This window comes from Manis javanica, chromosome 2 (assembly GCF_040802235.1).
Source record: "Manis javanica isolate MJ-LG chromosome 2, MJ_LKY, whole genome shotgun sequence".
Taxonomy (NCBI): Eukaryota; Metazoa; Chordata; class Mammalia; order Pholidota; family Manidae; genus Manis; species Manis javanica.
Genome location: NC_133157.1, coordinates 33,541,853 through 33,568,001, shown reverse-complemented (window position 1 = coordinate 33,568,001; position 26,149 = coordinate 33,541,853). Strand labels below are relative to the sequence as shown.

At 42.7% G+C, this 26,149-nt stretch overlaps 1 protein-coding gene across 4 annotated transcripts; it reads right to left on the bottom strand.

The window, feature by feature from the left end:
* Positions 1-397: 397 nt before the first annotated feature.
* Positions 398-25,729, bottom strand: ZBTB5 (zinc finger and BTB domain containing 5). 4 transcript variants are annotated; one of them, XM_017660951.3, is made up of 2 exons: positions 25,477-25,729; positions 398-4,825 (listed from the first exon to the last, which is right to left on the bottom strand). In XM_017660951.3, exon 2 carries the CDS (start codon positions 4,819-4,821, stop codon positions 2,791-2,793), a length of 2,031 nt encoding a protein of 676 aa, XP_017516440.2. In that variant the 5' UTR covers positions 4,822-4,825; positions 25,477-25,729; the 3' UTR covers positions 398-2,790. The 4 variants fall into 4 exon arrangements, with proteins under 4 accessions (XP_017516440.2, XP_017516442.2, XP_036852438.2 ...); XM_017660953.3 differs by lacking the exon at positions 25,477-25,729 and adding an exon at positions 25,303-25,467; XM_036996543.2 differs by lacking the exon at positions 25,477-25,729 and adding an exon at positions 25,097-25,296.
* Positions 25,730-26,149: the final 420 nt, after the last annotated feature.

Here is a 26,149-nt window from a genome sequence, read left to right as displayed (position 1 = left end):
CAAGGCCAGGCCAGCATCGCCAATGCTTCTGCTGCTGGGATCAGGTTCCAGCTCTCCCACAGCCAAGCTAAACCAGCAGGTGGACCTCCTGGCCCAGGAGGCAGGTAAGGGAGCAGCAGGAATGTAAGGTTACACGGGCCTTCTGAGAGTAAACCTGGGTGGAGGAGAACAAATCTTCATGCATGTCTATGGCTCAAAGATAGAGTGCAGGGATAGTCGAAGGGGCTACAAACAATAACTGTTATTAATGGACAGCATTAGAGTATTTTCTAGGAGGCTTGGTTTAAAAATAGTACTGGTCAGTTAGGGTTAGCAGAGAAAGCAGTATGATTTCCCTTTCTTGTGTCAATCTTAGTAACCTAGGTGAAGAAAAAATGCATATTTAGTTGGACACATGAAGGTGACAAATTCTTTATTAAAAAATTTCAGATTTTGACCAGCATAGCACCACTGACATGGGTGCCTTGATAGAACTTTATGATTTGATCACTAGAAATGATTATGCCAGGCTATAATTAAGGCTAACCAATCAAAATCTAGGTACCCAATACCAGTTGTAATTCAGGTAGAAACTACAGATCACAGGACCCTGGGACTGGTTTTCCAGGGAACTTCTGAATAATTTTTTAAATGCTACAGCATGTATGAGGACACTGGCCTGCAAGCTTGCTCCTCACATGGAGAAACTGATTGATTGACTAAGAGGTAGATGAGAGATTCTAGATTCCATCTAGCAGTGGAGAGGCAGGGCTCCAGCCACTGTATCAGAGAGAGGCTCCAGCAAAGTCCATTTAAGTCTGAGCGGATGGGAGGGGGCAGCCTCCCAGTACCTCCTCAAGACAAAGGGAGATGTCCCTGGGCCCAGGCAGGGTCTCCCTGGGCCCAGGCAGGGCATCTCTCGTGCTCCACATTGACCCACCTGCCTCCAAAGTTTAATCTCCTCCCCAGACATCGGTCCCCACATCACGTACAGGGTGGATGTACAGCCGCCTCACATCAAGTCAGAACGTGACTGCTAACAATTAGCCAGATGACTGAACTTCACAGGTGATCCCTATCTTCCAACAGTCTGTTTCCCACCTTTGCTGGAAAGGAGAGGAATCAGAAATTGCCCTTTTGGCTTCCTCCCTGGGAATCAGTTGATAGAGATGCTAAGCCTGACTATGAACATTATGAGTTTATCTACAGACAGATGTGTAACTGCACACATTAGATTAAGAGAAGAAAACATGCTGATTTTTGTTTTAGACTACACATAATTTAGCTTTCTAAAACACAAAAACTGAAGGATTTCTCTCAATTATGCCACAAGGGTGTCTCTAGAAAAGCTGTACAAAAAATGAACTCATGTTCATGCATGAATTAAACTGACTTTATGAGCTCTATAGAGACACATTGACCTGTGGGGTTACCCTGGAAGCACATGAGCCAGGGCTCAGCCTAACACAAATGCCACCTGATGGCACAGTCAGGAGAGCAAGGTGGGCTGAGCAAGTGAGGCAGACCCGGCTGAGCAGACAGGCCCTGGGCAGTGACCCAAATATCTTCTCAGTCTCAGATGCTACCTGGGGACTGCTATGCTCTGGGCTGCCCTACTCTCTTACAGTCTGGAAAGTATCTATGGATACTGCTATGTTTGGATTTCAAGCCATTTTAAACATTCAGTTTAAATATTGGGTTGGGACAACAGCAGAAGTTCAGGATCAATACTTAAGTATATAACTAATAAAACCCATGGTGGAGGGGTCGGGGAGACTGGCCTCCTTTTTGGTTTGTAAGTAAAACTTAAGCTAGATCTGGGAAAAATGCCATACGGGGCACGAGTGAAGAAGCAAAGCAGAGAATGGGCTGCTCACTGGGCGAGACGTGTCAGGCTGGGCTGGCCCCTGAAGTCTGGATGGCGCAAAGGGTAAGTACGCCAGGAAAGATTCCACAAAAAAGGACTCCACATCAGCAGAACAAAGACAAACACGAGCTCTTTTCTGACTCCCACCATGGAACTGTAACACCTGTAATACAAGGTGGTTTAAATACTGCTAAAAGAGCACATACAAAAACCATACCTTACTTGTCACCCCCTACAAGGACATACCCCATTTACAACTGTTTTAAAACCAGAACTGTTAACACATCTATCCAACAGTGATGTTTTCAAAAGTATGTACACCTAATAGTCCAGAGAATGCTTGCTCTGGACCCAGTGTCAGCACCATCAAAATGCAGTGTCTATCACTGCAAATCAGACAGAAATAAGATACAGTACTTTCTGAGGCCTAGGACTAGCATGATACACTTTAAAGCATTGTGGCAGACAGGCGTGTCCTCAAGGGACTTCCTTTTAGACAGGCACGAACTTGCCACTGGTTACATGTAAGTGCGTTCTGCATCACTGTACAGGTATATAATATTTCCTTCAGAAGATATTTAATTAAAATTTAATTAAAATGCCTCACAGAGTTTTACAAAAATTGCTAAAAAATTTTTTTTGCACTTTAATTTTTAACTCTTAAATGTGCTACTTTAAACATCAATTACAAACTACTTTCTGACTGCACTACTCAACCCTAAGGAAGAACTTGGTTTCAGGGATCACATCCCTCTGAAAGCATGCATTTCACGCAGAAATGCAGCATTACAAGCGCTACACGTATTAATTCTCCACTCAATAGTCACCAAAATTTGCAAGAGCCATGGGGCAGCCTGAAGCCTCAAACCCCATGGCATTAGCCACCAACAAAAGTATAATCTTGGTCCTACAGCTGGCATCAGCGTTATCTCAAGAGGCCGGGGTTAGAGCAAAGTGCTGGGAAGATTGCTGCTCTGCCAGCGCAGGCAGGTAGTCTTCGAGTGTTTATATAGGTGGCTGGATTGACTGAACCTCTTACCACACTTCAGGCAGGCATAGGGCTTTTCACCTGTGTGAACACGGATGTGCTTCTTGCAATCTGTCAAGGTCAGAAAAGTCTTGCAGCAAATTTTGCAAGCATACTTGCGAGCACCTTCTACAACCAAGACGTTGTGCTCCGATAAGGCCTTCTTGCACTTTGATAGGACGTCAGCAGATGCCCTGGTTAGCTGTGGAGGGCCAGGCTGCGAGGGATGGCTATTTTCAAATGAGGATGTGGTTGCATTCATCATCAGCTGAGAACTGGTTGAGTTTTCTGGGATCTGTGAGCTCCTGACAGAAGTCACAACTGGCATTTTGGGAGCTATGCGGCGGTAGTAGGGGAAGTTACTGGCACCTCCTCGTGGGGAGCCCATCATGACCCTAGAGAAGGAGGAGTGGAGGCCCAAACCAGCCCTGGAAAAATCCATCCCAAACTGTTCTCCTTGGTAGCCTGAAGTCTGCACACATGGCAGGCCCATCACGTCCTGCATGGGCCTAACGAAGTGGGAGTCTGCAGGCTCACTGAATGGGTTCTCCACATGAGCACCCGGGGCTGCGGAGGGCCCGCCTGCAGGCCCAGCCTCTGGACTCAACAAATACGGGGCCTCCCCATCCAACCTGCAGTCGCTAGTGGTGTTTGGGATATTATCATCATTGTTCTGATTTGCACTGAAGTTACTTCCTCTGCTCTTATTAAGAAAATTTGAAATGCTAAAAGCAGATTTATGTTCTAGGTTATTTGTGACTTCCAGAATATGGATATCACCTACCCTGTCAGTGCTAGACTGGGGGTCTGAAAAACTCCGATCACTGCTTTCAGGGCTGAGGTCTATCTTCTCAGCGCTGACCACAACTCCTTCCACTTCCACGGATTCACTGCCTTCTGCTTGTGAGGTCACATCGCTAACTTCATCTTGAGGCTCAGGAGAGCTCAGAGGCTCAGATTTAACCACCACTCTCATGTGCTCCTTCTCACCAAGGCCAACCTCCGGATTCTCGCACTGAAAACCACTTTTCTCAGTTGCAGCTTCCTGCTCAAAACTAGTCTCAACCTGAGTTGCACGAGAGGCCATGGACAACTGGGCCATGTTGCTGGTGCTGTTGTCAGACTGGCTGGGCACCTGGGCATCTTCTTGAGCACCAAAAGACTGGTCAAACATGATGGCACCGTCTTCCTGGTTGTCAGTAATCCCGTCAGCCTTAGGGTTATCCACAATTTTCAGAGAATCTGGTGAAAAGAACTCCTCCCGAGGATGAACCCCTGACGGCCCGTTCTCTGGCGTAACATCAGAAATGGCAGACTCATCCATGGTGGGTCGGAGGCGCTGTCTGGCCCGCTCCTCTGCAGACTGCTTGCGCTTATGGAGGCGTCTCATGGGGAAGGGTGTCCGCTGGTCCAGGTTATTGCGCATTGCGGAGCTCATGGGGGCCGGTTGCTCTTCACCACTCTGGCTGGAATTGAGGGCCGAGCTCACAATGCTGAGTCCCAGCTGCTGCAGCATAAAGGAGCGCTGCATGCGGGCACTCTGCTCCTGGACGCGCTCACTGGGGGGGGACAGGGGCAGTGTCCTCGTCGTTAGGTAATATTTACAGGCCTTCACAACAGAGTTCAAATGCAAGTGAGAGGCTGCCAATAAGACATCCATAACATTGCTCTCCCCCAGCATGAGGGTGGAGGTATACATCATGTCAATCAGTGCTGCAAAGGCCTCTGCCGTCACTACCTCGCTATCCAGCTGGATCATATTCATGGTCTGATCTCCCTCTGCCACTGAGAAAAGGGCTCGGAAATGTGTGCTGCATGCTGCCAGTACAGAGCGGTGGGCTTTAAAATGTCTATTCCCCACTACAATGACACAATCACAGAGTTGGCCATGAAGTCTCTGGTAGTTCAGCTGCTGGAAGATCTGTTCAAAGTGTCCAGGAAAATCCATGATCCTATAGGAAAAACGAAGTATAAGACTTAGAAAAGTGCAAGTCAAAGTCAGAGCACAGAAGGTATGATGAAGAGAGGCACAGATGGCCACACTTGGACCTCTAAGGATTGTGATGTTTTTGATGATGCGCATACAGACTAAAAACCTGTCAAATAAGGAGCAAATGCTGACTCAGCTAATAGCCCTGGAAGCATGCACACATGGGATAAACTACTGGCTCTTTACTGGCTCCCCTCCACTCTTGCTGTGACCTACTTTGAACACTTCGGGTCTGTTAGAAAAGACCAACGTGTGGGTGATAGAATATCTACCCCATAGGAGTTATGAGTTCTGCCTTCCCTAAGGACAATGAATAAGCTCCAAGAAATCCCAGTCTTTTAGCAACCTTCAAAAAGTAAAAAGGACAAATCACTATTAGTGTGGAAGATTTCCAATTATAGATGGTTTTATAACGTGTTTATCCCCCATTCATTCCTGAGGCCCCATTAAAAAGACACTGAAGTTTTTTGGTTTAAAAGTATATAAACCCACAGTAAAAAAAAGAATGGGAAAGAAATATCAGTAGCATTTTGGAAGCAGATGAGCAGGTGATAAACTTTAACTGACTTAGCATACCCTGGAAGCTAAATCCCAAAATGACAGTGCATAAAGCAACCTGACTTAATTATAACCCCCACCCACCCAATTACCCAAAGGCTCAGGTGCAGGGGAAGTGGAGTGAAAGTGACACCAAGACAGGAAGGAAGACTTGCTTGAAGTTTATTCACTAAAAAATGTAATGGACATGCTATGCTTGAAGCACAGAAAAGGTAAATCTGTAGAGACCGAGCAGATTAGTGGTTACTAGGGGCTGGGGGTGTGATCACGGAAGGACTGCAAATGGGAAGAGGGACCCTCGGGGGGATGAAAATGTTCTAAAAGTGGATTGTGGTGATGAATGCACAGCTCGTAAGTTTTCTAAAATGATCGGAACTGTACACTTATAGCAAGGATTTTTATGGTATGTACGTTATACCTCAAAAAAAAAAAACGGGGAAAGAAAAACGAGATGAATAAGCCTCAAACCCTATTGTTCAGCATCCATAAAACTAAACACTTTAAAATATCACATCTTTGATGACATTAAATAATTACTGTTATTTTTTCCTTGGGTGTGATAATGACATCTGATTTATTTTAAAGTGTTAATGAGACAACATTTACAGATGAAATGAAATGATGTCTGGGATTTGCTTCAAAAGTTTATTTTGTGTATTCGAAAATTTTCATTAATGTGTTAAAGGGAAAAAAAGAAGAGTCTACATGGCCTGTGGGCAGATCACTTTGTGGTGCTTAGCTCGGAACCATTAACACCTGCACATTTTCATCTCCTGGACTGATTGGAAGCAAGAACTTGTTTATTCTCTCCTAAGAAACTGCTACTCTTCCCAGGAACTATATGACTGCTGATTCATAGTCTCTGTCCTTGACTGGTGCTCATGACAGACTCCCAATATGTGATTAGACAAGAGGGTCAATAACCCCACAGGGTTATTGCCCTCTGCCCACAGACTCTGTAGAAGCTGAAGGAGCCACAGAGTTTTAAAAACCCTGTTTTATTCTCTCCAGAGAAGGAGCCTCTTGTCTTCTGGAATGCAGTGAGGCAGAATCTAATGGCTAAATCTCAGCCTATCAACACATGCAGATTGAGTATCTGAAGTGCCTGGCCCCAAAGACAAATCCAGTGCCTGTGCATAGGGGGACAGACTAATAAACACTCAACTACAGCGAGGTGTTACCAGTGCTGGGGCAGGGGGAAGACGTGCAGAAGGCCTCTGAGGGAGGGGCCTGCAGTCTCCGGCACAACTGGGCAAGCTGAACCACAGCAGCTCTGTCCTCCGGACACTGCATCAGCGCCTGAGGCTGGAACAAACTGCCACACTGAGAACTGGAGCTGTCAGCCAGTCTGCACACAGAACGTGAGACTCCTCCAGCCCTACCCACCAACTGGAAGGCTAGCAGCCAAGCCCATCTGTTGGAGTCCCTCCAACAGAACACAGGTCCCCATCTAGTTTCCCAATGGTGAACCTCACTAGTCCTCAGGGCCCACGATCCGCTCAGCATTCAGTTAGTGCTTCACTCTTAAATATGAACAGTTAAGGAGCATCACAAACTAGAGGGAGGGAAAAAAACCTCTAACATGAAAAACAAAAGCCTTAAACAAACAAACAAAAAAGGTATCTGGAAGAAATGGAAACAGTACAGGGAAAAGAAAACCAAGGGGAAAAAAACACCTATAATTAACATCCTCAGAGAGGTAAGATACCATATCCATGAAACAAGAAGAAAAGATATTTAACAATTTTTAAAAAGTATTTGGGGAACAAGAATACGATTGACAACTTAAAATAGCAAAAAAGAAGTTTAAGTTACTATGAAAGTTTGGAAGATAATGGTTGAGGAAATTTCACAGATAAAGGAGAAATAAAAGTGAATGAGTAAGACAAAAAGAATTAATTAGGTCCAAATCTGACTGCACAAAGAGAAAATACAGAAAATGGGGGAAATGATAAAAGAAATGTAAGAAAAATTCCCCGAATTGAAGATTTTGCTTATTCAGACTAAAAGGTCCACCAAGTGCTCAGCAATGGGAATGAGCAAATTCCCACTCCAGGCTCAGTACAATGACATCTTAGGACACCTGGGATAAAGATCCTGAAAATTTTGAGGAGTGGGGTAGAGGTGATAGGTTACAAAGAATCAGGAATATCACTGCATCAGACTTTGAAAGCAATATTGAAAGCTAAAAGGTGACAGTCCCTTCAAAATTCTCCAATTTATTAAAAAATCTCCATTATTTCCTACTTAGACCATATCCAGCCAAACAATTATAAGGGTCGACTAAGGCATTTTCTGACAAGCAAGATCCCAAAGGTTTGTTTACCTCATACATATCCTTTCTCAGGACACTATTAAAGGTTGTGCTTAAAGAACCAGTTTCTGGAATAAACCAAGAAAAGGGAATTTTAAAGATGATGATAAAACAAACAGCTAGGCAGCAGGGCAACCAGTTCAGACTGGAGTAGGAAGATGGAGGACTCCTAGGAGTTTCCCAAGGGGAAAGAAAAAAGAAAAGAAAAAAAAAAAGGAATGGATAGATCACATGATATACAGTTGAGAGTACTAAGAATTTAATAGTTCCATGAAAGTATGAAGATAGGTCATTGAAAAATAAGAAAAATTTTAAATGAGGCAGTTATTAACTCCAGGAAAAATAAATGGTGGTTTAGTTGCAGCCCAGTATGTGGTTTGTTTATGGACAATATTTACATAGTCAGTGCTAAAACTTAACTAAATTTGAGATACTGGAGGGAAAGGGGAGGAAAGGTCAATTTGAATGGGGGGGCAGGGAGCAGAAGACAAGTGATATAAGAAAGTTAAATCCTTGCCTTCCTTGTTAAGAAATACTGTCTGAAATACTATCTTGAAAAACAGTAATATAAGCACGTTATTTAGAAGGTCAGAAGTCAGTGGCAGATGAAGCAACAGAAACAACTGAAAACAAGTGGCTCCTCTGAGGAGTGGGAATTTGGAGGGGAAAAGGATGGGACAGGGGACCCCTGTTTTTTAGCTCAGCCTTGTAAGGAACTATGTGGCTTTTAAAATACAAATATAAGCACATACTAACTTTTATAAAATGCAATTTTAAAACACGGCAGGTCCTTGACATTCTTAAGGTATACACCCTGAGATCTTTGCAGATCTCCAAATTCACAGTATGGCACTTCACAAGAATTACTGCAAGGAGCAGGCAACATGGATGTCACACCAGCTTCAACCACTTCTCTGATGCCCTGGCCTTATAGAACACAACATGTCTTTGGGGGAAATCACTTTTCACCCATTCTTTGGTCCAGGTGTTACAAATCAGACTGCCCCAAACCTCTGAGTTCCAGCAATGGACAGATAATCCAGGGACGTCTGGCCAATTTGCCCAGTCCCCTTGATTACAGTGATTGTTTCAGAGATGGGTATGTGACCCAAGCCATGCTGATTAGAGTCTGCCCTGGGATTCTCTTCACTCAGCTTGCAAGCTAGGACACAGATAAAAGCCTAGCTGATGGTAGCCTTTGTTGCCTATCTGAGAATGAAGCCAGTACAGAAAAAAAGCAGTACCAAAGACAATGTCCTGATGACATCAAGGCCCTGGGCTCCACCTGTTAGTATCACCCTACTTCATGAGCCAATGAATTCCCCTTTAACCTTAACCTGATTTATGCTGGATCTCTTGTCACATAGTTTAACATGAGGTTCAAATTATAACCTCAGAAAACCTAAATAACATTATCTTAAACCTTTTTAAATCTAGATGAGTATTTTAAAAACTCAGTTACTTTGGCAGATATATGTTACTCTCAGCTCTGATGAAAGGGAATCATTAATCAAGATTATGGTTATTCAAAACTCAGGCAACTCTAGCAAACTCAGAAGACCAGTGTAAAAGCACTAAGAGAATTCATATTGAGAAGATACGTGTTTTACCAAAAGCTGCCTGTCGAAAGCTTTCAAAACAAAGAAAAGAGCTTCAGATCTCAAAAAAATGTCAAGATATGACAATACCAGACTGGATAGCTGGAGAAGATACTGGTAAGTAATCTACCAATTTGTAACTTTCTGACCCAAAGCAAGTATACACTACAATATCTATTATCTGCAGGAATGTTTTTCAAAATTTCTAAACTAAATGTAATTAAGAAAATACACTTATACAACTATTATTACATTAACATGAATAACCAAGAGCTGACTGTTTTCTCAATAGGATTTACTTTCTTAATAATGCTTTACTTAGACTAATAAAAAAATAGTTTTCTAGGAGAACAAGCCAGTTAATTGCACATTTCAAACTATTTGACTTACATACTGACTTACCCTCATGCTTTCTAATAATATACTTAGTTCATAAAGAGAAGTATACCCCATGCCCAAACATCAACACCATATCAAGTTATTCGCTGCCCACGTGCCAGCAGGACCTGCAAAGCTGTCCCCTGAAAGCTTAACATTCAGTCTCCCTAACAGAATTCTCCTCCACTTGTGGAGACAATATAGATAAAAATAAATATAAGAGAACAAAATTGGACAAGGTGCCAGTCAAGCAGTCTAGGATTTTTGACAGGGCTCCCAGTTCTGGAGTCCTGCGATATTCATCCTTTGTTCCGACTGGACCAACAAAGTGGGAGCAGAGAAAAGCTGGGACTAGGTGGGCACACAAGCCCAAGGATGGCCCCAGATACCAGGTCTTAGAGCACGTCTAATTTTAAACTCTGTTTCGGCTTGGTTAGGGCTGGCTCAGAAACTGGACAGATTAGGTCTACTGAAAAGAGAACCCACCAGTGACTAAGAGTGAGCATGACTGGGGAAGCCAGGCTAGTGCCAGAAGCCCGACCATCTAAACCTATCCTCCAACTCGTCCTGCTCTGCTGCCTTGTTTTCCAGGTCAAAATTCCTGGGGATTAGCTGACATAGAACTTCTTAACTCGGTCTGAATGAGAATAGGTATTAGTACCTGACTTATTTTCCCAGTGCAAACTCAAAATGCTTTTCCTACTAAACAGCTTGTTGAGGGCAAGGATTTTTTCTTTCTCTCCCAAAGTGTTTGACAGACAGCTCGGTAAATGATTTGTTGAATGAACTCCTGACTGTACATAGATGAAATATAACACCATATTACCCAATAGTCATTTTTCTGAAACTCCCAACTATCTCTAAAATCATCCAAAAACCAGAAAGAAAAAGTCTCAGAATATGCAAAATAAAGATCAAAGCCCATGTCTGAAAAGATTTCCTCATAGGAAAGTCCCTTACACCATCACAGTCTTTTGTTTTAAACAAAACTCAAGTTTTTCTAATTTCCCAACTGACTGAAGATGAGCAACAGCAATTCTACAATGAGGGCAAAAGGGGCTACATGTTGACAGCTCCAAAAAGAGGCAGCTGACCCACTAAGGGAGAAGACAGGCCCAGCAGCTTGGAACCATGTCCTTGAGGGGCTGTTATAGCCCTAGAGGTCACTGTATATTTGGTACCCAAATTCATTCATCTGATGTTTTTAAGTGCTTGCTTCACTCAAGGTTGTGCTTACTTCATTCAAGGTTAAGTGCTGTGGAAGAGAGATTTGGAGAGCATAGTCTTAACTGTCACAGGTGCTTAGTGAAAACAAGGCATACACAAGTAACCATATTAAAAAGTAGAAAGCCACCATTAAAAAGTAAGTGCCGAGGCGGGAGCCAAGATGGCGGCGTGAGTAGAGCAGTGGAAATCTCCTCCCAAAAACACATAGAGCTATGAAAATATAACAAAGAAAAATCTTCCTAAAATAGAGACCACAGGACACAGGACAACATCCAGACCACATCCACACCTGCAAGAACCCAGCGCCTTGTGAAGGGGGTAAGATACAAGCCCCAGCCCGGCGGGACCCGAGCGCCCCTCCCCCCGGCTCCCGGCGGGTGGAGAGAAACCGGAGCAGTTTTTTTTTTTTTGGCGAGCGCTTTTTGGAAGCCTTAGAGGGACGGGCCCCCGTTGCTGGGGAGGCAGGGTGGCGGGACCGGTGAGGAGGTGCCTGGGAACGGCGCCGGAGGACAAAGAATATCCCGCGTTTCTCCCTGCGAGACCTGGGGGCGGGTGCCTGAGACCGGTGCCTGAGGACGGAGGAGGTCGCGCGTTTTTCCCCCTTTTTTTTTTTTTCTCTTTTTGGCAAGCGCTTTTTGGAAGCCTTGAAGGGACGGGGACCCCAGTGCTAGGGAGGCACGGTGGCGGGACTGGTGAGCGGGTGGCTGGGACCGGCGCCTGAGGACAAAGAATATCCCCCGTTTTTCCCTGCGGGACCGGTGGGCGGGTGCCTGAGACCGGCACTTGAGGACAGAGGAAATCGCGCGTTTTTCCCCTTTTTTTTTTTTTCTCTTTTCTGCGAGTGCTTTTTGGAAGCCTAAAAGGGACAGGGACCCCGGTGCTAGGGAGGCAGGGCGGCGGGACTGGTGAGCGGGTGCCTGGGACCAGCACCTGAGGACAAAGAATATCCCGCATTTTTCCCTGTGGGACCGGTGGGTGGGTGCCTGAGACCAGCACCTGAGGACGGAAGAAATCGCGCGTTTTTCCCTTTTTTTTCTCTCTTTTTGCCAAGTGCTTTTTGGAAGCCTTGAAGGGACAGGGACCCCGGTGCTAGGGAGGCAGGGCAGCGGGACTGGTGAGCGGGTGCGTGGGACCAGTGCCTGAGGACCAAGAATATTGAGCGTTCCTTCCCTGCGGGACCGGTGGGTGGGTGCTTTTTGGAAGCCTTGAAAGGACAGGGACCCTGGTGCTAGGGAGACAGGGCAGCAGGACCAGTGCGCGGGTGCCTGGGACCGGCACCTGAGGAAAAAAAAAAAATCGCGTGTTTTTTCTTTTTTTTTTCCTTTCTGTTCCCTCTCTCATTGTTGCTGTTGTTGTTTTGGTTTGGAGAGTGCTTTTTGGAAATCTTAAAGGGGCAGGACAGGTCACTTAGACCAGAAGCAGGGAATCTGGGGATCTCTGGGCACTCTAACCCCCTGGGCAGCAGGGAGCACAGAGGCCCCTTACGGAGATAAATAGTCTCCTGGCTGCTCCCCCTCTAACGGGGCTCCACCATTTTGGAGGAACAGCCCCAGCCAGGCCAAGCCCACAGCAACAGTGGAGATAAACCCCAAAGCAACTGGGCAGGAAGCAGAAGCCCTGTCTGCGCACAGCTGCCCAGCACAAGCCACTAGAGGTCGCTATTCTCCCAGGAAAAGGCTACAAACCAACAAGAAGGGAAGCTCTTCCAGCGGTCACTTGTACCAGCTCTGCAGACTATCTCTATCACCATGAAAAGGCAAAACTACAGGCAGACAAAGATCACAGAGACAACACCTGAGAAGGAGACAGACCTAACTAGTCCTCCTGAAAAAGAATTCAAAATAAAAATCATGAACATGCTGACAGAGATGCAGAAAAAAATGCAAGAGCAATGGGATGAGATGCAGAGAAAAATGCAAGAGCAGTGGGATGAGATGCAGAGAAAAATGCAAGAGCAGTGGGATGAAGTCCGGAAGGAGATCACAGATGTCAGGAAAGAGATCACAGAAGTGAAACAATCCCTGGAAGGATTTATAAGCAGAATGGATAAGATGCAAGAGGCCATTGAAGGAATAGAAGCCAGAGAACAGGAACGTATAGAAGCTGACATAGAGAGAGATAAAAGGATCTCCAGGAATGAAACAACACTAAGAGAAATATGTGACCAATACAAAAGGAAAAACATTCGTATTATAGGGATACCAGAAGAGGAAGAAAGAGGAAAAGGGATAGAAAGTGTCTTTGAAGAAATAATTGCTGAAAACTTCCCCAAACTGGGGGAGGAAATAATCGAACAGACCATGGAATTATACAGAACCCCCAACAGAAAGGATCCAAGGAGGACAACACCAAGACACATAATAATTAAAATGGCAAGGATCAAGGACAAGGAAAGAGTTTTAAAGGCAGCTAGAGAGAAAAAGGTCACCTATAAAGGAAAACCAATCAGGCTAACATCAGACTTCTCAACAGAAACCCTACAGGCCAGAAGAGAATGGCATGATATACTTAATGCAATGAAACAGAAGGGCCTTGAACCAAGGATACTGTATCCAGCACGACTATCATTTAAATATGATGGTGGGATCAAACAATTCCCAGACAAGCAAAAGCTGAGGGAATTTGCTTCCCACAAACCACCTCTACAGGGCATCCTACAGGGACTGCTCTAGATGGGAGCACCCCTAAAAAGAGCACAGAACAAAACACACAACATATGAAGAAGGGAGGAGGAGGAATAAGAAGGGAGAGAAGAAAAGACTCTCCAGACAGTGTATATAACAGCTCAATAAGCGAGCTAAGTTAGGCAGTAAGATACTAAAGAAGCTAACCTTGAACCTTTGGTAACCACGAATCTAAAGCCTGCAATGGCAATAAGTACATATCTTTCAATAGTCACCCTAAATGTAAATGGACTTAATGCACCAATCAAAAGACATAGAGTAATAGAATGGATAAAAAAGCAAGACCCATCTATATGCTGCTTACAAGAAACTCACCTTAAACCCAAAGATAAGCATAGACTAAAAGTCAAGGGATGGAAAAACATATTTCAGGCAAACAACAGTGAGAAGAAAGCAGGGGTTGCAGTACTAATATCAGACAAAATAGACTTCAAAACAAAGAAAGTAACAAGAGATAAAGAAGGCCACTACATAATGATAAAGGGCTTAGTCCAACAAGAGGATATAACCATTCTAAATATATATGCACCCAATACAGGAGCACCAGCATATGTGAAGCAAATACTAACAGAACTAAAGAGGGAAATAGACTGCAATGCATTCATTGTAGGAGACTTCAACACACCACTCACCCCAAAGGATAGATCCACCGGGCAGAAAATAAGTAAAGACACACAGGCACTGAACAACACACTAGAACAGATGGACCTAATAGACATCTATAGAACTTTACATCCAAAAGCAACAGGATATACATTCTTCTCAAGTGCACATGGAACATTCTCCAGAATAGACCACATACTAGCTCACAAAAAGAGCCTCAGTAAATTCCACAATATTGAAATTCTACCAACCAATTTTTCAGACCACAAAGGTATGAAAGTAGAAATAAATTCTACAAAGAAAACAAAAAGGCTCACAAACACATGGAGGCTTAACAACATGCTACTAAATAATCAATGGATCAATGAACAAATCAAAATAGAGATCAAGGAATATATAGAAACAAATGACAACAACAACACTAAGCCCCAACTTCTGTGGGATGCAGCGAAAGCAGTCTTAAGAGGAAAGTATATAGCAATCCAGGCACACTTGAAGAAGGAAGAACAATCCCAAATGAATAGTCTAACATCACAATTATTAAAACTGGAAAAAGAAGAACAAATGAGGCCTAAAGTCAGCAGAAGGAGGGACATAATAAAGATCAGAGAAGAAATAAACAAAATTGAGAAGAATAAAACAATAGCAAAAATCAACGAAACCAAGAGCTGGTTCTTTGAGAAAATAAACAAAATAGATAAGCCTCTAGCCCAACTTATTAAGAGAAAAAGAGAGTCAACACAAATCAACATAATCAGAAATGAGAATGGAAAAATCACGACAGACTCCACAGAAATACAAAGAATTATTAAAGACTACTATGAAAACCTATATGCCAACAAGCTGGAAAACCTAGAAGAAATGGACAACTTCCTAGAAAAATACAACCTCCCAAGACTGACCAAGGAAGAAACACAAAAGTTAAACAAACCAATTACAAGCAAAGAAATTGAAACAGTAATCAAAAAACTACCCAAGAACAAAACCCCGGGGCCGGACGGATTTACCTCGGAATTTTATCAGACACACAGAGAAGACATAATACCCATTCTCCTTAAAGTGTTCCACAAAATAGAAGAAGAGGGAATACTCCCAAACTCATTCTATGAAGCCAACATCACCCTAATACCAAAACCAGGCAAAGACCCCACCAAAAAAGAAAATTACAGACCAATATCCCTGATGAACGTAGATGCAAAAATACTCAATAAAATATTAGCAAACAGAATTCAACAGTATATCAAAAGGATCATACACCATGACCAAGTGGGGTTCATCCCAGGGATGCAAGGATGGTACAACATTCGAAAATCCATCAACATCATCCACCACATCAACAAAAAGAAAGACAAAAACCACATGATCATCTCCATAGATGCTGAAAAAGCATTTGACAAAATTCAACATCCATTCATGATAAAAACTCTCAGCAAAATGGGAATAGAGGGCAAGTACCTCAACATAATAAAGGCCATATATGATAAACCCACAGCCAGCATTATACTGAACAGCGAGAAGCTGAAAGCATTTCCACTGAGATCGGGAACCAGACAGGGATGCCCACTCTCCCCACTGTTATTTAACATAGTACTGGAGGTCCTAGCCACGGCAATCAGACAAAACAAAGAAATACAAGGAATCCAGATTGGTAAAGAAGAAGTTAAACTGTCACTATTTGCAGATGATATGATACTGTACATAAAAAACCCTAAAGACTCCACTCCAAAACTACTAGAACTGATATCGGAATACAGCAAAGTTGCAGGATACAAAATCAACACACAGAAATCTGTAGCTTTCCTATACACTAACAACGAATCAATAGAAAGAGAAATCAGGAAAACAATTCCATTCACCATTGCATCAAAAAGAATAAAATACCTAGGAATAAACCTAACCAAGGAAGTGAAAGACTTATACTCTGAAAACTACAAGTCACTCTTAAGAGAAATTAAAGGGGACACTAATAAATGGAAACTCATCCCATGCTCATGGCTAGGAAGAATTAATATCGTCAAAATGGCCATCCTGCCGAAAGCAATATACAAATTTGATGCAATCCCTCTCAAATTACCAGCAACATTCTTCAATGAATTGGAACAAATAATTCAAAAATTCATATGGAAACACCAAAGACCCCGAATAGCCAAAGCAATCCTGAAAAAGAAGAATAAAGTAGGGGGGATCTCACTCCCCAACTTCAAGCTCTACTACAAAGCCATAGTAATCAAGACAATTTGGTACTGGCACAAGAACAGAGCCACAGACCAGTGGAACAGATTAGAGACCCCAGAAATTAACCCAAACATATATGGTCAATTAATATTTGATAAAGGAGCCATGGACATACAATGGCAAAATGACAGTCTCTTCAACAGATGGTGCTGGCAAAACTGGACAGCTACATGTAGGAGAATGAAACTGGACCATTGTCTAACCCCATATACAAAGGTAAACTCAAAATGGATCAAAGACCTGAATGTAAGTCACGAAACCATTAAACTCTTGGAAAAAAACATAGGCAAAAACCTCTTAGACATAAACATGAGTGATCTCTTCTTGAACATATCTCCCCGGGCAAGGAAAACAACAGCAAAAATGAGCAAGTGGGACTACATTAAGCTGAAAAGCTTCTGTACAGCGAAAGACACCATCAATAGAACAAAAAGGAACCCTACAGTATGGGAGAATATATTTGAAAATGACAGATCTGATAAAGGCTTGACGTCCAGAATATATAAAGAGCTCACACGCCTCAACAAACAAAAAACAAATAACCCAATTAAAAAATGGGCAGAGGAACTGAACAGACAGTTCTCCAAAAAAGAAATACAGATGGCCAAGAGACACATGAAAAGATGCTCCACATCGCTAATTATCAGAGAAATGCAAATTAAAACTACAATGAGGTATCACCTCACACCAGTAAGGATAGCTGCCATCCAAAAGACAAACAACAACAAATGTTGGCGAGGCTGTGGAGAAAGGGGAACCCTCCTACACTGCTGGTGGGAATGTAAATTAGTTCAACCATTGTGGAAAGCAGTATGGAGGTGCATCAAAATGCTCAAAACAGACCTACCATTTGACCCAGGAATTCCACTCCTAGGAATTTACCCTAAGAACGCAGCAATCAAGTTTGAGAAAGACAGATGCACTCCTATGTTTATCGCAGCACTATTTACAATAGCCAAGAATTGGAAGCAACCTAAATGTCCATCTGTAGATGAATGGATAAAGAAGATGTGGTACATATACACAATGGAATACTACTCAGCCATAAGAAGTGGAAAAATCCAACCATTTGCAGCAACATGGATGGAGCTGGAGAGTATTATGCTCAGTGAAATAAGCCAAGCGGAGAAAGAGAAATACCAAATGATTTCACTCATCTGAGGAGTATAGGAACAAAGGAAAAACTGAAGGAACAAAACAGCAGCAGAATTACAGAACCCAAAAATGGACTAACAGGTACCAAAGGGAAAGGAACTGGGGAGGATGGGTGGGCAGGGAGGGATAAGGGGGGGGAAGAAGAAGGGGGGTATTAAGATTAGCACGCATGGGGGGGGAGGGAGAAAGGGGAGGGTGGGCTGCACAACACAGAGAGGACAAGTAGTGACTCTACAACATTTTGCTAAGCTGATGGACAGTAACCGTAATGTGGTTGTTAGGGGGGACCTGATATAGGGGAGAGCATAGTAAACATAGTATTCTTCAGGTAAGTGTAGATTAAACATTTAAAAAAAAAAAAAGAAAGAAAGAAAGAAAAGGGGGATTACTCCTTAACAGGATAAAACTATTGGTAAATCAAAGATCAACGCATGCTTTAAATATCCTTAATGTTGATCACTTAAAGGGTGTCAGATGATCAGCTATGGAGGTACTCTTTTCTGATAATATTCCTTTCTCTTCATTAAAAAAAAAAAAAAAAAAAGCAGTTACTGTGTGCTGACCTCCAATGAGTTCTGCACAGTGGTATAGAGGGCATGTCAAAGTGTGGGCAAAGGGTCTGTTTGTTTCTACGCAGAAGATCAAGGCCTAGCTTGGATACCCAGAAAATGAACTAAGATACGATATGAGGAGGAGCTTCCGGCATCAGCACTCTCTGGAGGACTCGTGCCGGGGGATGATCATCAAAAAGCCTCCACAGGGATCCGGACGATGCTGCGGTTGTGGCTGCATCCAGCCCACCATCTCCTGGACTTGCCATAAGAAGGAGGAGGGAGATGTCTAGGCTGGCATGTGCATACAGTGAGACAACGAATTTGACTGGATATGTACTGTTGGAACTCAACCAGGAGTTGGGAGGGGTGCAAGTTGTAGCACCCCAAAATCTCATGACTATAGACTATCTATGGTTAAAAGAACATATGGGATGTGAACAGATCCCAGAAATGGGCTGCTTTAATTTGTCTGATGGTTCAAGTACAGTTGGAAAATATCCATCATATCATAGATAAATTTTCACAAATGCCTAGGGTGCCTAAATGGTTTTCTTGGCTTCACTGGAGATGGCTGGTAATTATAGATTTGCTTTGTTTATGTCACCGTATTCCTATTATGTCAATATGTGTGTGCAAATTAGTTAGTAGTTTAAAACCTATACATACTTAAGGTACTATACAAGAAGATATGTCAAAGAAATAATCAATCCTCCCAAGTTTCCTTCATATGCTACATCTATAGCTTTTCTTCTTCCTTCCTAATTACAAACTTTAAATAGAATTCGTGCCTCATATCGAATTTACCGAGTATCATAATTCCTCCAGGTGGTAAAGATACCTCGAGACAAGTGCTGGGCATAGAAGCCACAGGGCATAAATCTGCAAAGAAGTAAAAAGCTAACCTTTGCAAACAATATGGCTTCTCTCTCACTTACCAACTTTACATTTCCCTGTATGGCCCCGGAAGATGACTGGTTAGCCAGAGACGGGTAAGATTCCTCAAGGGAGGAACAACCTAAGACAGGCACAGTCGCAGGGGGGCCATCAGGTGAGAATTTGGGGATCAACAGAGGTGAGGCTCAGAACCTCACCCCCCCTGCTTTGAGAGAAATCTTCTGCATCCGTGGATGTCTTGCTGCCCTTGTCTAGCCTGGATTAATACTTAGTCCATAGGCACACACCTGATCATCTGATCATCTACATTTGCCTTCTTACAGCACTAAACTATGTTTTCTACCTTTATCTTGCATCTACCTACCACTTCAGCATTTTATTAAAAATAAAAATAATAATAATAATAGGAGAAATGTGGGATCAACATATAAATCAAGTACAAAAATCAAATGAATATTCATATTTGACCTGATGGTTTATAGGTCATATTGCATGATCAAAACCGAAAGTTTCTGTGATGACTGCCCTTGTACTGTTCACCATGTAAGAATTTATTCACTCTGTAAGAATTCGTTCACCATGTAAGAACTTGTTCGTTATGCTTCAGAAGATTGGAGACTGACGAGAATTAGGCTTGAGATGGATTAATGATTGTACATTGAGCATTGACCCCCCTATACTGAATTTTATTGTTGTTAACAACCATTTGATCAATAAATATGAGAGATGCCCTCTCAAAAAAAAAAAAAAAAAAAAAAAAAAAAAATTGGAAAAGAAAAAAAAAGAACGAAGAAAATGATTGTGTTTGGGGGAATACCTTTTATGGGATTCAACGTCTTCATGTGTCAACACAGGGGATTAGGCCTAATCTTATCTAGGGTCCATTTCAGGCACAGAATTTCAAAATTACTGTATGATCATGTGTCACTTTTAAGGGTCTATGTTAAAGGTGGACACTCAAATATTTAGAGGCATTAGACACTTCACATCAACGTGTGAAGTGTGCCATGTACGGCCAGTGGTGAACTAGACAATAAAAGACCATTTAAAGCTGTGTGACCTTGAAAAAAAAAAAAAAAAAAAAAAAAAAAAAAGTAAGTGCCACCTCAGAGATGAAGTATACTCAGCTCAGAGAAGGCAAAGGTTATTTCCAGCTTCATGGCGGCACTGACAACAGAGCTAAGCAATGGTTTGGATTTGGATAAACTCAGATATAAAATACATTGGAGACAGAGGTAAAGGTGGGGAGAGGTCAGAGCCCCCAGGAAGACGTGAGCCAGACGGAAGATGACAGGATACTCAGAGAAGAGACAGCATGTAGTTCTGAGTGTGAGCAAAGGCTAGGAATAAGGATTTGGAGATTGGAGGGACTAAGGGAATGAAGCTGAAGCAGGGTCAGAGTCAAGGACAAGAGGTGAGAGTGAAAAAACAGTTGTGTAAAAGAATAGGTAAGGAGTGAAAAATAGTACAAGGATTCTGGAAGAGAGTGCAGGAGGGGCTTTTCTTCTCTTCCTCAAATCCTGCCAGGGTCACATGCCACCCCCACAGACCCCATTGCCAAGCCTTGACCACTGCCAACAGAGCTGGTTTGGAAGGTGAGGGGGATGAAGGATAAAGTTTGCTTTCTCTTCCCACTTACTCTTCCTCAACCCTGCCTTTCATGAGACTATGCCAAAGAATCAGAGTTTAGGGTTTTGGAGAGCAGGGAAGGGTGAGAGAATACATTCCTGGCAGCCAAGTAACCTACTATAATGGGAAAATCTTGGTCCACCCTATCCTGTCAGGGAGGTGGTCAGTCAGGGTGGTGGCCCATCAGCAGTGTGCTGTCTGTCTGAAAGATGGGCATATCCAACACAGTCAAGTTAAATGACAGAATCTGAAAATACTACTTTTAAGCTTCAAAATAATTTCAACAAATTTCACTGTTTTGTTCTGTTTAAAATTTTACACTTGCATCGAAATTGGCCTAGAAATTTCCCTTCTTGAGTACTACATTTTCCTAAAACAAAAGGTGTAGCCAGCTAGCTGGTTATCTAGATTAAAGAACATCCATACCCAGTTAACTAAAGACCATACAAGCTTCACAAAGGTATCCCAAAATCCATAGAAACCAACAATCAATGGCTTCTTTTAGCTGCTTATAAGTCTAAGACTGTATCTATTTTAACACCTGTTTAATAAGTCTAAAGATAGTTTTCCTCTATCATTTAGAAAATGTAGCCTGCTACCCATCCCAGTTGCCCCCATCACACATCTTTTCAGCAATTATAAAAATAGTTTTCATTGCCTTTTACCAATGACAGATCAAGAAACATTTCTTAATGGAAAAAGCCTAAACTTTTATCAAGAAGAAAGCCGTAACAAAGCATTGGAGACACTGTTATTGATGGTGCTTTCAAGTAGATAAGATGAAAAATGGATTGTATTCATTTCTTACATCTAGTTTGCTTTCAAAGCAGTGTATTCCTTCCTAATCAATAGTTTAGCAAGTGACATACTTCTGCTGAGTTGCTTTTGAAGTCCTCAAAATAAAGAATACAATGTATGTTACTAAATGTGTTTAGATTTTTGTAACGTGTGAGTTCTCACAACTGAACCCCAAAATAGTTGGTTTTCTTCCCCCCTTCCTCAAATCCGCTTTGCAGTGGAGACTATAACAGAAGGACTAAAATACGGAAGGTCTTGCATTTTTAGAGGAAGATAGCTGAGTGGATTTTAAATTATAATTGACTAAGATGGACCGAAAATCATTTACACCAAGTTAACAATATCATGTGCTGGACTGAAGGGAGAGTAATCCACCCTAATCATTTTAAACATAAGAAGCTGGAAATAAAGCATTTGTAAAATTGTTATCAAGTACACAAAGTAGCAGACTATATATAATTTCCAAAAAGCTGACCTAGCACTCAATCATTATTTAAAGTTTGTAAAAGAAACAGAACCCTTTGTTAATTTCTATTTATATATCACTTCCAAGAGGACTTCTTTCAATAACAAACTTTCTCCAGAGTACAAAGCAAATTTGGAAAATTAAGTGGTTACAATTACAGAGAATTAATTGGGTAGAAGTCTTTAAATTTCATTAACACTAAGATGCCACTAATTATAAAAATAAAACATTATTTAATGCAACATTAGAAAAAAAAGACGCCACTTATGCTGCTTTACACTTACGGCATTCTGTCTTTAAAACGTGAGCAAAATATCCTTTAGAATCAAGGAAATACTGGAACTTTAAACATATTGATCAAATAGGTTAGAAGATCACAAGGAAAATTATCTACAGATAAAATCTTGAATACTAAAACAGTAATCTATGCCTATTTTACAATAAAGTCAGTACTCCAACACAATTCCTAATCTGTCGGAGCTGTCAGATAAAGCTTTTAGCAAATGTATGTGTAACTGAACAAATAAAAGGCATCCCCCAAAATTGAATCGCGATTAAAAGCCACTGTTCAGTAATGAAAATGGTGAAAACTGTAAGAGTAAGTTCAGTCAAAAAACAGCTGGTCCTTTAGCATATGCAAACTTAGACAAAAGGTGTGGTGTAGTGTTACATTCCATCCCACCTACCACACACAAAATTTGACTATTAGATAACATCCATATTTAAGAAATGTTAAGTGCAGTAAAAAGAAATTATGTTTACAACTGACAGAAGGGAAACATATTTTTACAACAAATTTACATTTAAAAAAATTGAACTGTGAAGAAGTAAAAAGCTAACCTTTCAAACAATATTGCTTCTCTCTCACTTACCAACTTCACATTTCCCTGTATGGCCCCGAAGATGACTGGTTAGCCAGAGACGGGTAAGATTCCTCAAGGGAGGAACAACCTAAGACAGGCACAGTCGCAGGGGGGCCGTCAGGTGAGAAATTGGGGATCAACAGAGGTAAGGCTTAGAACCTCACCCCCCCTGTTTTGAGAGAAATCTTCTGCATCTGTGGATGTTTTGTTGCCCTTGTCTAGCTTGGATTAATACTTAGTCTATAGGCACACACCTGATCATCTACATTTGCTTTCTTACAGCACTAAACTATGTTTTCTACCTTTATCTTGCATCTACCTACCACTTCAGCATTTTATTAAAAATAATAATAATAATAATAATAATAAGGGAGAAATGTGGGATTCACATATAAATCAAGTATAAAAATCAAACGAATATTCATATTTGACCTGATTGTTTATAGTTCATAATGCGTGATCAAAACCGAAAGTTTCTGTGATGACTGCCCTTGTACTGTTCACCATGTAAGAACTTATTCACTATGTAAGAATTTGTTCACCATGTAAGAACTTATTCGTTATGCTTCAGAAAATCGGAGACTGATGAGAATTAGGCTTGGGGTGGATTAATGATTGTGCATTGAGTCCCCTATACAGAATTTTATTGTTGTTAACAACCATTTGATCAATAAATATGAGAGATATCATCTCAAAAAAAAATATGGGTGAAGATTATGTTCAGAAATATTTGACAAAGATTGAACTAATAAAACACAAATGTGGAATTAAAAAAAAAATTGAACTGTGAACCTTGAGTTTTTCTTTTCCCATTCCACAGAGAAACTGAGGTTCAACATTCAGTGTCAACACTACAGCAAGCTTGTGTATCATTACAAAAGATATTTTTGTCTTACCCACACTAGAAAACTCCAATATAATTCATGTTAAATACTTTAAATACTAAAATATTTACATGCATTTTTGTATCCAAGTGATTCTTTAAAATGACTTCAATCTCTGAGATAGCGTTCTCTGACAAGGCCCCTTTTGAGAGCACTGACCTCTCTATATTTAGGAAAACACCCCACTCTAACATATTTTTCTACAAAATCTTGTCACTTTCAGAATTTTCCTAGAGATACCTCAGTTAAGCAGAATACACTTTGCCAGTATCCCCGGCTAACACTAACATGTTTTAACACAGATTTTAGGAGAAAAAAGGCAAATCAGAAAACAAGCTGACTTCAGAACTCTTTAAAAAGTCCTTGTTCATTTACCAAACCGAAAGGGCCCGGAACCAGGTCCCCAACCAGTTCATCTTACCTGGCAGGTCACCAAGCTGCTTCAGTGGCTAAGCCAGTCAATCTTCCCAAATTTGCTGGGATTTCCAAAGGAGGTTAAAGCAACAGGGGGAGGCCTTCCGCTGATTTGGGGCTTTTCTCTCAAAATTCTTTTCTCTCTCTCCACCTGGTCTCTTTCCCTCACCTCTGCTCTTTTAGCTTATAGCCAACCACTGAAATCTCAAAATTGTAGCAAATGAAAAAAGCAAGTTCTTCAGAAAAGATGAGGCAGCCAGCCCACCTTTTAAAATGATCTACGGCACAACAGCCCATGCAAGGATAACAAATCACCAACAATGACTAAGGCACAACATTCTCATAAACCTCTGAAGAAAGACCTCAATGTATGTAGTATCTTCCACTTACAACTGGAAAGTATATGAACATATTTTGGAAAAAATTTGCTTCAGTTCTTGAAGGTGAAGGGTTTCTTACTAGTATTCACTCAATTTAACCAGTACCCAAGCATACCAGTTACTAATCAAGACTTTACTGTGCCTTTACATCAACATTTTCCTTCAAATTAAATATTTATGATATGTCTTCTATTCAGAAATAAGTTTCTACAGTACCCTCCACTATGCCAGAATGCAGACTGACTTAACAAATGATCGCTTTTGGAAGAGAAAAAAAACCCTTTCAACTCCGCTTAATCCACTGCCTGACGTTTGTATTTATGTGCAAATCTGTCCTCCACCGCAAGCCCCACAGCTCCTAGTACGAAGCCTGGAAGTAGAGGGCACTCAATAAATCCCATAAACACTTTAGACCTCTGATACCAAGTTGGGGCATTCCAAAACACTGGCTTCATCTCTCCAAGGTCGGCTGCCGGTTACCGATTCCAGATCGCCCTGGCCTTGCTCTGGTGCAACGAAACCTCGTCGCTCAGAGACCCAGGCTGGGAGCAAGGGAGTCACCCGACCCCATCCCGCAAGGCGGCAGATCCTCTATTCACCTCGCCAGGCTGTTGGTCCGAGGTCTTTCCCACCCTATCCCAGTAACCAACGTCTTCAGCCCGAAGCTCCTAGGGGGCAAGAGCCCCCGCCCCACCGGGCGGGCAGGCAGACGTCGGGACACGAGGCGTCGGGACACGAGGGACGCCTGCGCAGAAGAACCCGCCTCCCTCCCGCTTGGCCCCTCCGTTCGGAAAGGTAACAATACCCGCTCAGAAAGACCGGCAGGGCAGTCGGGGGAGCCGCGGCACGCGTCTGCGCGCGCCCCAACGCCCGAACGCGGCCCTACTCGCGTCGCCGGCTCAGCCACTGGAGCTCAACCGTCTCCACGTGAGCGCGCCGGCGCGCGCCACCACCGCTCGCGCTGACAGTATCGCCTCACCTGAGCCGGGCTCCGCCCCCCTTCTCGCTGGAGGAGGCGGTGACCCTTCTCCGATCCGACCCGACGGCGTCGGAGGAGGCGGGAACGTCCAGGCTGGCGTCTCGGTGATGGGATTTCCTCCCTCTTCCGCCCACCCCTCCTCTCGTCCCTCAGCTCCTTCAGTCCGTTCACCGCCTCACTCTGGAAGCACCGCGGCGGCGGCCGACAGTAAACGGAAGTGACGCAACGCGACAGTGTCTCCTTCACTCCATTCCTTCGCCCCGTAGGCCGAGCTGCAACCAATCGAAAAGGGCGGCGCGGGGCCGGGGCAGAAATGCAGCCAGCCGGCACGCCGAATGGGGAGGAATTCACTCGGCCCCGTAACGATGGCCAATCCAAGGCCCAGGAGCCTCGCTGTGTTTACTACCGACCGAATCCGTGAGCCCTGTGGCCAATCACCGTTTTCCTTACAGCACGTAAATGTGTTATCAAACGCTTTTTAAGGCGGGATTTATCATTACGGGGCTCTAGATTTGGACTATATAAAAGAGGCTGTGTGCTGCAGCCAATCAAGACCTGTTGTGGTTCTGTCCAGGGGGTTTTCCGCCTAATTCTACCAATCACAGGCGCGACTTCCGGAGGTAGGCCCGAGTTGGGCGAGCCCCTCGGTGACACTCCCTCACCCGACCCCGGC

Coding starts and splice junctions, on each gene's coding strand:
- ZBTB5 (XM_017660951.3), bottom strand. CDS start 4,821: ATGGATTTTCCTGGACACTTTGAACAGATCTTCCAGCAGCTGAACTAC.